At 38.4% G+C, this 12,027-nt stretch overlaps 1 protein-coding gene across 1 annotated transcript in view; it reads right to left on the reverse strand.

Moving 5' to 3' along the window:
• The window catches only part of LOC107757440 (ectonucleotide pyrophosphatase/phosphodiesterase family member 2-like), a 66,535-nt gene that overhangs the window by 26,189 nt on the left and 28,319 nt on the right, over positions 1-12,027 (reverse strand). Inside the window, exons 16-18 of the mRNA XM_016574917.1 lie at positions 4,341-4,425; positions 4,159-4,246; positions 3,088-3,257 (exon numbers count right to left, since the gene is read on the reverse strand). Of these exons, the coding sequence (XP_016430403.1) occupies positions 3,088-3,257; positions 4,159-4,246; positions 4,341-4,425 (343 nt within the window). The remainder of the gene's footprint in view (positions 1-3,087; positions 3,258-4,158; positions 4,247-4,340; positions 4,426-12,027) is intronic.

A 12,027-nucleotide genomic window follows, 5' to 3' on the forward strand; every position in this document is an offset into this window, starting at 1 on the left:
CCCTAGCTGCACCACCGTCGAGAGTGGTGAGGGAGGAGGAGTTAGCAGGTCGTATCCGGCAGAAAAAGGTGCCATCCACAACCTGGTAAGCTCCTCATGCACTTCCGGGAAGAATGGACCACCCCGAAGAACCAATCGTCCAACCTTGAGGGCTCGGGACACGGTGGAGGTCTCCACTCGAGCCCTACACTCACGGCGGCCAGGGAAAGCATAGCCGTTATTTCCGGATCCGATTCAGGCATTGCTACAGTCCCGGAGGACAGCAGCGCAGCCAAATCGTTTATTTTCATCGCATTTACATTTTCTGAGCCAACAATATAACGCGAAACCTATGAAAATGGTTTTAAAAAGCACATGGCGCCATAGTTTCATCACTGTAGAGTGTCACAGTGACCGTCTTTTTGCAGTAAAGAACCTGTCATAGTTTAATGAGTGGGAAGATGACATGAAGCGACGCGAGGTTAGCTGCACTGAAAACAGATGAGCGCGCATGTGCATATTATATAGCTCCCGATCGGGGCGAAGTTCACGGGATTTTGTCCACAGAATGATAAGAGCACACGTTTTAACGTATTATTTTTTTTATTTCACACTCAGTATTTTAACTTAAGCGCTGCAAGCCATGCATACAGCGCCGGACATGACAGGCTTTCTGGTATGCAAAACAAGTACTTTAAAGGAATTCCTTAACTTATTGCCATTACTGTGGCAGCTAACAACAGCACAGCGTAACCCTGCGCACATTTGTATATTTAGTTATATTGAAAAAGTTTCAATTCAGTTGATCTTTTTTACCCTGTTTTAACATGGATCTCTATGGAGACTGGCCGTAGCTGTCGGGCAAGATGGCGGATAGCAGCGGAGGCACATAATATCTGCGTTCTGATTGGTCAGATCCCCATTCAATCAAGCTCTTTGCGAATGGTCAATTTCGGTGGAAAAGCAGCTTTAGATCACCTCTCAGAAGCAGAACAACAAAAATGTGAGAACAAAAGAGCACCTGATTAAAATCACTAAAATCATTTAAAAAATCAATAAAACACAGTAAGACATTCTAAAACACATGAAAAATGCTTAACATGGTTTAATGTAATAAGACAGTGTTATTAAAATATCCAATTCAAAATACACCTTATTGATGATACATCTTATATACAGGCAAGCAGATGAGCCCAGTATATGAACAGATGTCTTAATGCATTAGGCCATATTAGGCATTTTCTTTGTAATGGTTTTCTGTTGGAAAATGCTTAATGCGCAGTTTAGTTCATTGTGTTCATATTCTGGGTGAATCTGTTCACCTGCATATAGTTCGCATCATCAGTGAGGTATATATTGAATTTTGTCCTTCAATATTACTGTCTAACTACATTAGTACTTAGCGCAAACTTGGTAAAAATGAATGGCATTCAGTGGAGGACAGCTTTGTTTTGCCCTCCAGCTGGGCATTCCTGTAACTATGAATAAAAGAGTACTCTATTTACAGTTTTGAGGAGGCTCCGAGAATACTTTGAAAATTGCTGATCTAGGCAGTTCTAGAGAAAAGCAATGGCAGCCAACTTTCATTTGTGAGCAGGACTCGAGGAAAAAAATTTGACATTAAAGCATGCAACAATGATAACTGATAAAGGCATGGGTACATGCTATTGTATATCCGCTGATATCCGCTGGTCGGGTAATAAAAAAATACATTCTAATTAATTGTGGGTGGGTCGCGGGTGGATGAGATAAATTATTAGTGATGTAAATATTCTCTAAATTATGAACGTGTTTTAAATGCGTTTTTTTTTTTCATCAAAGTTTGAAGGGAGTAAAGCCTGTGTTTATGCTATTAAGAAAGTGTAGGCTATAATCTGGCCAAAGAAGAGCTTTTGTTTTATAATTAAATGGATTTATAATTCAACTGGATTCGCGAGACCACAAGATTTTGGGATGCTTCAGAAAAGTGCAGCAGCGCGGCTGGTATAAACGCAAGCACTGACTAGAGCGGCCGGGATCAGCTCCGCGCCACAGACGTGTGCAGCGATGCACAGTTCAGCTCTCACTCACGTCACTGAATCTGCTGTTACAAATTAACTATCCAGTGTTTCCCCTAGGTGTACGGCGTTGGTGGGGTAGATTCCGTTTTTTTTCTTTCTGGACTTAAACTTAAACTTAAACAATTTAACATCAATTTATTAAAAGTTTAACAAATATTACGTTTAGGGCCCTATGAAATGTTTTATTTGTCCAACCTTATGTTTTATTGTAACCAAATTCTGTTTTAGCATGTCTAATTTGAAAGCATAAAACAAGTTTCATTTATTCTTACAATAGCCTTGATTTTTTTGCTCAGAAATTCTGTGTTGTGTATCTAAAATAATGGCAAGGGAAACACTGCTATCCATTCATCATATCATCATGCAAAACTAAGAATTAGTCTAATTAGAATCATTGTAATGTGACGATCGGGTGCGGGTCGGGTCGGTTATCTAAATCAGAGAAAAATATAGGTGCAGGTGGGTGGCAGGTGGATAATTTATTTGAAGCGGTGGATTCGGGTGATATTTTAGCTCATCCCGTGCATCTCTAGTACATGCACATGAAGCATAGACTTTATGAGCAATAACTGATAGTATGTAAGATGCAACAGTAAAGACTTTAAAATCTAGTCATCCACCTCTTCATTAAAACTACAATCATAAAACGGTGCACAATATTCCTGAACTGTCAATTTTTCAATAGAAGCAAATATTCTTGAAACTATAATTTCGCAAGAAAGTGATGCTTGTCCATGGTTGCTATGTGATTGCAATGGTGCTCTATGTGGTTGCTAGCATGCTGCTGAGTGGTCCCAAGTGGCCCCAAAATATGATATGGGTCCCGACTTCAGTGAAACTACTTGAGTAGTTTGTTTTTTTTGTCCGCCAGATAAAAAAGTGTTGAGTTACACACCAAAGCTAAATATTAGGGTAAGCATGAACAACAGTAATAGCAGTAATAGTAATTTTCACCTTAACAAACCTATTATTATAAGTGTTCAGAATAAACATTTCCTAATAGACATGTAAAAGGATTTATTAAGATCTGAAAATACTCTATGCTAACCTTGTCTTCACAGGTGCAGCCCAGGTCATCATTAAGAGCTGTGACTGGTCCTACAGGGTTTGGCTTGCACACTTCTTCAGGCATGCTGGGTATGTATACAGGGGCCCTCAAAAGCTGGTTAAGGCTACCATGGGTACCATTATTAGGGGCAGGCTTCAAACCAAGGAGATCTGGGAAACACAGAGGCAAAAAATCTTATGTGCTGACACACTGTAAAGCAGGGTTCCTCAAATCTTGCCCTGGAGGGCAAATGCGCTGCAGAGTTTAGCTCCAACCCTGATCAAACTCACCTACCTGTGATTTTCTAATGATCCTGAAGACATTGATTAGCATGCTCAGGTGTGTTTGATTAGGGTTAGAGCTAAACTCTGCAGGAAAGTGGATCTCGTGGGCCAGATTTGAGGATCCCTGCTGTAAAGCATTAAACAATCAAGAGTTATTAGAGTTGCCAAGTATGCATTTTTATGGTATTGAACAACTTTTACATATTTGCTGTGGGTATTTTTATATCTAAATAGAAATTAATTTATTTGAATTTTAATTACATTTATATTACATAATCTGCTTTTAATCAATTCATATCATACATAATTGATTCTTGACGCCAGACAGAGGGGGTCACATACACACTTTACTCTCCTCTCCACTAATGCATTAATACATTGATTGATATTGAAAAATAATGTGCAAGCAGAAGATCCTTACGGGTAATAAAAATGCTGCTGTATGCGTTTTTGTATTTATTATTCAACCAAATTCCTTAAAGCCTGTCCTGTCTCAGCTCTAATTTCATTTATTCACAACTATACTTTACATTTTACAAAGATGTCAATTGACTGTCAAGCTCAGGTTTTTTTCTTAATGGCAGTTAACTTGGGAATTTTTTTAATGCTTTGGAAGCGTTTATATTATGAGCACCATTTACATGTCCCTGTCATGCAGACCTGGCGACCCTGAACATAATGCAAAATTATGAATAGAGATCAGTGCTTTTGTACTGAAACTCAAAATCAATGCCGTAATCAGGATTAGTGAGGATTACTACAGAATGAAAAATAGAGATTTTCTCACCACACATGACATTATAAAGCTCAATATTCTCAAAAGGTGGAATTTTTGTCTTGAATTTGAAAGATGGTCCATATCCAAGGAAAATGGTCTGAAAAGAAGATCAAAATAAGTCACTAAAGTACCAAAAAGTTTAACACAATATTTTCAGCTATATCTATGAAAATTGCAATTCAAACACAAACCTGCATGCTGTTGATCTTATTGTCATATCCGTGATCACCAGCAAACCCACATTTCCCATGATTCCTTTTTGATTCATAGAACTTCCTGTCTCAGAGAGATACAACCAAAGTAGGTAATTGAGGGTTCTTCTCCTCAAAGAAAAACATTCACGGGAGACATGGAGCAATTTTTCAACTATATAAATATAAATAATCTTTAAAACATACAAGCAAATAGTCAGTAATAAAAAAACAAAGAAAACCATTAAATCATGCTTTTCTCCCACTTCAAGAATGTCTCAAATATTTATTAGAGCAAGTCACAAGTCAATGACTTGTTAATGTTGCTAAAAACAACTTAGTATTTGTAGATGGCATGCTTAAATCTCTGCGGACCCGGATACGGGTCCAAAACCACATTAAAAATGTTTATGCTTCATTTTCAAAGCCTTGCTTATATGGTATCAGCCCATATATGGTATAATTTGAAAGCTTAAAGTCTCATCTTTACAAAGAATAATAATAACGTTTGGTTTTATGATACATAAAGTAGTAAAATTAAGCTTAGAAATGTATTCGTCCCACACACTAATTTCCGCCTAATGATTGTGAAGAATTTTTCCTAAGAATGTGTATTTTTTATATTTTTCACAAAACAATCATCATATATCACAAGAAAGCTCATTGTGTGACAATCACAGATCGAATGATCTTCAACAGAATCGCGATGTGAAATTTGATACCTCTGAGGAAACATTGAAATGCGTCACATTCCTACTCGCACTACTGCTTCAGTCAGCCGCAAACAGCCACAAACTCTATAATATATTTTAGATTAGGATCTCTTCTTTCAAACGAGACCATTTTCACGTCTCTGCGTGCTTCCATTGGTGAGAAATCTATTGTTATGTCGCAGAAGCGCACCAGAGAAAAAAAGACGCCCTTTTGACAAACACGCGCTCTCCAAATCATAGCAGCTCCGGCCAGCGGCTCTTATCTTTTACAACTCTAGGCTGCTCAGTGGGCTGCAGTAGGTCAGATTACACGCCGATCAAGTGCTGGCCCCTCAGAGCCATGCAATTTGACACCTCTGGGTCAATAGACATGAGGGAGAGAGGGAGGTTCCGGGTCAGCGCTGGAGCTGTATTGAGCGTGGGTCTTGTAGTTTACGGACTGTTTGAAGGCGATAATGGTGCTGAAAGGCAATGGCACGGATAAAAGCGATCTTTGAAAGCGAAACAAAAAACTGAAGAAATGAAGAACGGCCAGAGACCGTGGAGAGGACAGGACGTGCGGCTGATAAGCACGTCTACAAGTATTTATAGTGCTTATATTCAGGTTTGTGATATAATTAGTTTGAAACGTGAAAGCACCGCAAACAATCGGATAAACTATGTATTGACAGTAAAGTACAGTACAGGAGGTGTTTCAGTAAATATATATGGATATTATTACAGTGCTGTGTTTATAAACAGCTATATCTTTGTTTCACATTCTGAAGATCAGACAGCAGCAGCTAGCGGCACAGCTCGCGTCTCATCTCCAGGAGGCAGGCAGGTGATGCAGGCAGTATGCTAATGCAGAGGTGATGCAGGGGACAGGGGAAAAAATTATGCACATAAATGGAATGATATAAAGCTGGAGGATGTGGATTCTGTTTTAGATTGTAATAAACCACATGGATTTTACAATTTATAGTCTTGTGTCTCCTGAAAGAAAAAAACTGATTGTATAGAACACAAAATGTGATATTTAGTCTAATTCGCTTATGCCATTTTGTATATTGCTACTTAGACAAACATAAAAATGAAACATAATTAAGTCAATAATCAAGAAAAGTGCTATGGCACATAGTAAAATAAGATAGTAAAATAGGATTCTGTGGGTAATGTGCTTCATAAAACCTGTTTTTGCAAAGGAAACTGTAGCATCTGCTTAGGATCACTGATGATCGTTTACGCTTTATGTCTTAGAGACCCTTTTAGCCTTTTGTCATTTGCATATAAATTACAGACATGGCCCCACATTCTACATTTATATGGGTGCTATATTGCCAATGGTTCCCCCCACTATCAAGGAGATGCTAAACAGTTCACCGCTCTCGACTCCCCATCTGACTTCAAACACATTCCAATGTCCTGGGAGACAGTCATCCTCAGTACCTGGCACCAAATGTTTGTTGGCCAGCGAACTACCCCCATGCTCACAATACACATAACACACACATAAAGACGTTTTCTTTGTTTAGACTACAATTAATCAGTTATAAATGTATCTGGTATATGCATGTGTTGTTTGTATGTTTCCCTATTATATTAGCCTAGTTACCACTCGCTATTTGTATTAGTTAAGCTTTAAATGCTTATATTCAGGTGTATGAATGTACCTCTGGTTTAATATCTTCTAGATGTTTCTTTCTTGGTATCAAAATGATCTGCTCTTTATTCCTCAAACAATGATGTACACTATGTGATCGTGAAATGCATCATACTATTTGTACTATATTTGGGTAAAACTGCACCAGTCCTGCAGACCAGCCATAAACATGCAAATGGGCCATAAATGGAGACAAAGAAAACTTCTCCCGCTCAAAAATTCATGCCTGGGATTGGCCATTCCACCCAAAAGGTGGGCGTGACTAGGAACTATTAAAAGTCATTAATTCAGACTAATCTTTGCTCAAAACCCTTCTTCTTGAGACAGACTCTCCAAGACTCCTCAAAATTCTCCTCTTGAGTTTGATTTTCCGGCGGTTTTTTATCTTCAAGTAACTTTGCCGATTACCTGTGGACTTTCCTATCTTCAGAAGAACCAGAGGAAAACCTCCAGCTCACTCCTAAAGAACTCATCAAGAACTTCCGTGCCTACCACATTAGGACTCTTGTTCAGCAACAAAGCCAATGCAAGTAATTTACAATTTACATTGTAAATTACTTGCCATTCAAGTAATTTACAATTACAAATTACAATTTACAATTATTTAGAAGCGTGTTTAAGTTTGAGCCCCCTTTTTAAGGTGATGTTTGATTCTCTGATGATTCTCATTAGGTTGTGGTTAATTGATGTGAAATACTGCCATTCTTTTGCTCTTCTCTCTCTCTTCCTTACTTTCCTTCATTCTGTATATATGTGTTTTGCTTAATTTAGTTGTATGTTAGCTATAGTTTCATTTATTAAATCCCTTATATTCACAACTGATTGTCTCTGTGTGCTGCTCACAATTCTGAGTCACTGAATGTTGATCCTTGTTACATGCTAAATTACTGCTAGTACTGCATAAAGTAGGAAAGCTATTCTTCCTTGGCCAGGAAAATAATGTTTCCTAGAATTAATAAATGATTATATTGTCTGCTCGGTGGACGGACAGATCAAATAATTGTAATATTGATTCTGCTACAGTTAATTCTAAGATCTAATCTAAATAGTTATTATTAATTATAACCAGTAATAATTAATTATAAATATTTCCCTTTTTGAGCTAATTTGCTACATATAATAGTGGAGAACAATGCGGGCATGATAAAACAAAGGTTATGAGTTTAAAACACTGTCATCCTAAAAGTGGGTGTTTGATAATCCAGGTAAGAATAGGGCATGACTTGCGATACGCATTTGTGTCCCTATTTGCTGGCTTGTTTATATGCTGTGATGGCCTGCATACCTGCCTGCTGTGTGGTTTTGTTTGTTTTTGTGTTTCAGTGGGGCGGGGCTGCAGTCCGAATGCAGATGGATGATACCTGGGCCCGGAGTCTTCCCTCATTATAAAAGCTTTTCCCACTTTTCCCTGTTGTTGTGTGTGTGTGTGGGGAGTTTGTCTCTCCCACGCACCACCTTCTTATGTTGCGTCCGTGAATGCGATGTTTGACCAGGGTGTGTGAAAATCTAGGTAAGTACTGTAAGTATTCTAAATTAAACTCATTTTTTTAATAAGGTGCTTCTCTGTTAGGTTTAGTGGCGTTACTCCTTTGGGTTTCACCTGGTTTGTTTGTGTAGTGTTGCGGTGAAAGTGCACAGAGCAGTTGTCTCGGGGGCACTTCCGTGGGTTTAGGAGTCGCCAGTTTCTGGTTGCTTTTCCTATCCGTCGGGTTTTGTGCATAATGGAACCATCATCAGTAGCCGCATGAAGACCAGGGTTGAGTTTTATTTAGGTAGTTTTGCGGTTGAGGTAGTTAGTTAGAGAGGCACACCTTATTTTTGTGCTATAGATTGAGTGCTATTAATTGTGGTTGATATTTCTCGCACATGGTTAAAATGTCTACGGTAGAGGAATTTATAGCGTCTCTGTCAGAAGCATTATTAGATCTCTGCACAAAAGAGCAGCTTCTTAAAATAGCTGAACATTATGGTATTGATGTCAGCAGTAATATGCTTAAAGAACGACAAAGTTTGAGGAGTAATTTAATTGAAAGAGATTTTATCAGAAAAATCGTCTGTTTCATTACCTTTGCTTTCCATGTCGACTTCAAATTTAACATTTGAACAGCAAAGAGAGTTACTTGCGATGCAAATTGAGCACGAAAGGTTTAAATTGAAGGCCGAATTGGATAGAGATTTAGCAGTGGAGAAAATATGTCAGGAGATTATGCAGGCGAGGTTTGATTTTGAACATAGACTTGAAACGGATAGAGAAGGTGCCGCAGCTGGAGTAGGTATGTAGGCTATTCACAGTCAACTTTTTTGGGAAGCGGTAATTCTGGTTTTGATGTTGTAGGAAATTTGCGACTGGTGCCGAAATTTTATGAAAAAGATCCAGATTCTTCTTTTGTACTTTTTGAACGCATTGCCGATGCATGTAATTGGCCGGACGCGGCCCGTGCGTTGATGCTTCAGACTGTATTAATAGGTAAAGCACAGGAAGCGTATTCGTCTTTAACTGTGGAGGATAGTCGGGATTATGCAAAAGTGAAGGCAGTAGTGTTAAAAGCCTACGAACGTGTCCCAGGATTTTATAGGCAGCAATTTAGAACATGGAAGAAAAGCGAAAAACAGAGTCATCTTGAGTTTGCGCGTGACTTACAAATGCATTTTTCATGCTGGTGTTCTGCTGCTGAGGTCAGTGATTTCGAAGCGATGTGCAACTTAATTGTTTTGGAACAATTTAAAAATTCTGTTACTAATCGTGTTGCAGTTTATGTTAGTGAGCAAAAAGCACAGACAGCAACTAAAGCAGCAATGCTTGCAGACGATTATGTGTTAACGCACAGAAACATTTTTTGTCAGGATAAGAACCAGTCAAGTTACATTGCACGTGTGTCAAACGTGTGTCTGACGTTTTTGTGCGCCAGACTAAGGGTTTCCAGTCTGAAAATAGCGGTAATGGTTTGCGTGACTCCGATAGATTTTGTCAGTATTGCCATAAACGTGGTCATTGGAAGTCTGAGTCATATACACCTAGGATGCTTCGAGGGTGAGTAAAACACAAGCCAATTTTCATTTTTGGGTGAACTAACCTTTTAACCTAATCCCTGGTTTCTGATCTTTCACTTACTCTATTCTCTGTTTCCCTATCTTCAATTCTTCTCAGCTAATGTAACATTCTTAGATGTATCCTTCCCGAATGCTATTGCTCAGTTACTAGTTAATTAAATCTAAATTTAATTACATTTGAACTGTTCATATAGAGAAGAATTATTAAGTTATTGGGGGTTTTTAATAGCACAGTGAATAACACGCTACGGAGGGCGGGGCACACACATGGTATGGTCTAGGCATGGGAGCTGAACACGCAGCAGCTGTGTCCAGCCATGTTGTGTTGCCCAACACAAACCTTACGGTTAATCACTAGTGTTACTGATTGTTCCTAATTTCAGATCGATTCCCCTGTTTTAGTAATAGCAGTCAGCTATTTTTAAACCTTTCATTTATTTAATCTGTTTACATTTTTCACTTTGGTTTGATGTTCTCTCTGAATCTCAAAAGGAACCAGAGACATTTTTATTCTTGATTTGTTTATTTTCAACAAGTGCTCTAATTTTATGACCCTGTTACACAAGTCATCTAGACAAATACTAGGGCATAACTATAGTCCTGAGCACCAATTAATGAGCATAATCTGAATAGGAATGCTCTCCTCTTCCTTTTCCCTCCTCTACCTAACTTCCTCAGAGATCAAGCCTGTTGTGAACCATCAGTAAGTTCGGAGTGATTACTTGACAATAAGAACAGTCTTAAGTCATCAATCAGAACTCTGCTTACACCCCTTTCAGCAAACATATGCTGACCCAAACCTATCTTAGCATTCTGCCATCCACAGCTAAGATAATAATATAATACTTCATCAGCTAACTATACCTGGCAAAACCTAGCTGTAAAACCTATCTCTCCATATTGTTTGATCTTGCATTAGTCTCTGGCCCTTACTCTCAACACGAGTTTGCCAAAATGTTGCAGATGCTCAGTCTAACTGCCCAGATGGCAGACCAAAAGGACTGGCCAGGTGTTGAGGAACACCCTTCTACCCAGGGTTGCTGACAACCTACAGCACCAGAGCCGAAATCAACTGGACAACGAGGGCAGAGTACTACTGAATCATGACTCAAGCGAGAGTTATGACTACAAAGAGCTCACAGAGATCATCATATTCCTGGCCCACAACCTCATGGGTCTGAAACGGGAGGTAAATTATCTCAAGCAGTACCGCCGCTCCCTATACGCAGAAGGGCACCAACTCCCAGGGGGGCACCATCCCAGTTGCTAAAAAAAAAAAACTTTTTGTTCTATATTAATATTAACATATACCTATATATGCAATATACGTAAATAAAAATATAAACATGAACATATATACATAATTATAAAAAATGTGTTTTACGGTGAACACAGTAGACAGGCGAAGCACACGTGATGCGCCATTCCCGCGCCCGCGCCCGCCTCATGTTTGTGGCTGACTGCAAATGATCATAACTGATGGACAACTATGCCCGGGAAAAGACATCAGTAGTCCGGCACCGAGATAAGAAAAAGAAAAAAAGCCCAAGATGAAGCCCGTGCATCACTTTTAGGTACATTCATAATTTCGTTCGTTCTAAACTTTTTTGGATGTTGATGTTAATAAATAACGTGTTTTAATGTTGGTATAGTGTTACACTTGTATAGTGTTTTTTAATGTCGGTAATAATATCACCGCCGCATCTGCCTTAATATTCTCTCAGAGTTTCCATGTTCCCTTATGAAAATTAACCATATTACTACGAAGAAGAAAAAAACATGGTTCTTGTAGCAATGGTAACCACAAATTAACCATGGTTTTTGATACTTCAAATCGCTTCAAATAATAAATTACGAAGTATTCAGATAATATTTTTGTGGTAATAAAAACAGACCTAAGCGAACAACAACCTTTAAAATGACATACAATGCATTATATAAAAACAATGAGGCAATAATGATTGGTTAATTAATAATAATTGTATGGTTTCATTGAATAACACTGTTAAAATACATAATGTAATAGAAAATAAACAATTTATGTACATTACATATTATTACAAATGCCTGCAAAGGGCGCCAAATGCCTGGCAATTGCTGTTGTAACACTTACAGGATGATCAAATCCTTGTTTAATATTAACCAAACATTTAATTCAAATATCCACTTAATCTTTAATGTTTGGCCACCTTTTTGCGATAGAAATGCATTCTAGGTACCACCCGTCAACAAAAACATGTGGACATCACAACCTTTACAAAAACTAATCCTTGGTTTTATC

The sequence above is a fragment of the Sinocyclocheilus rhinocerous genome, unplaced genomic scaffold (genome assembly GCF_001515625.1).
Source record: "Sinocyclocheilus rhinocerous isolate Xijiao unplaced genomic scaffold, SAMN03320098_v1.1 scaffold1705, whole genome shotgun sequence".
In the NCBI taxonomy this organism is placed as follows: domain Eukaryota; kingdom Metazoa; phylum Chordata; class Actinopteri; order Cypriniformes; family Cyprinidae; genus Sinocyclocheilus; species Sinocyclocheilus rhinocerous.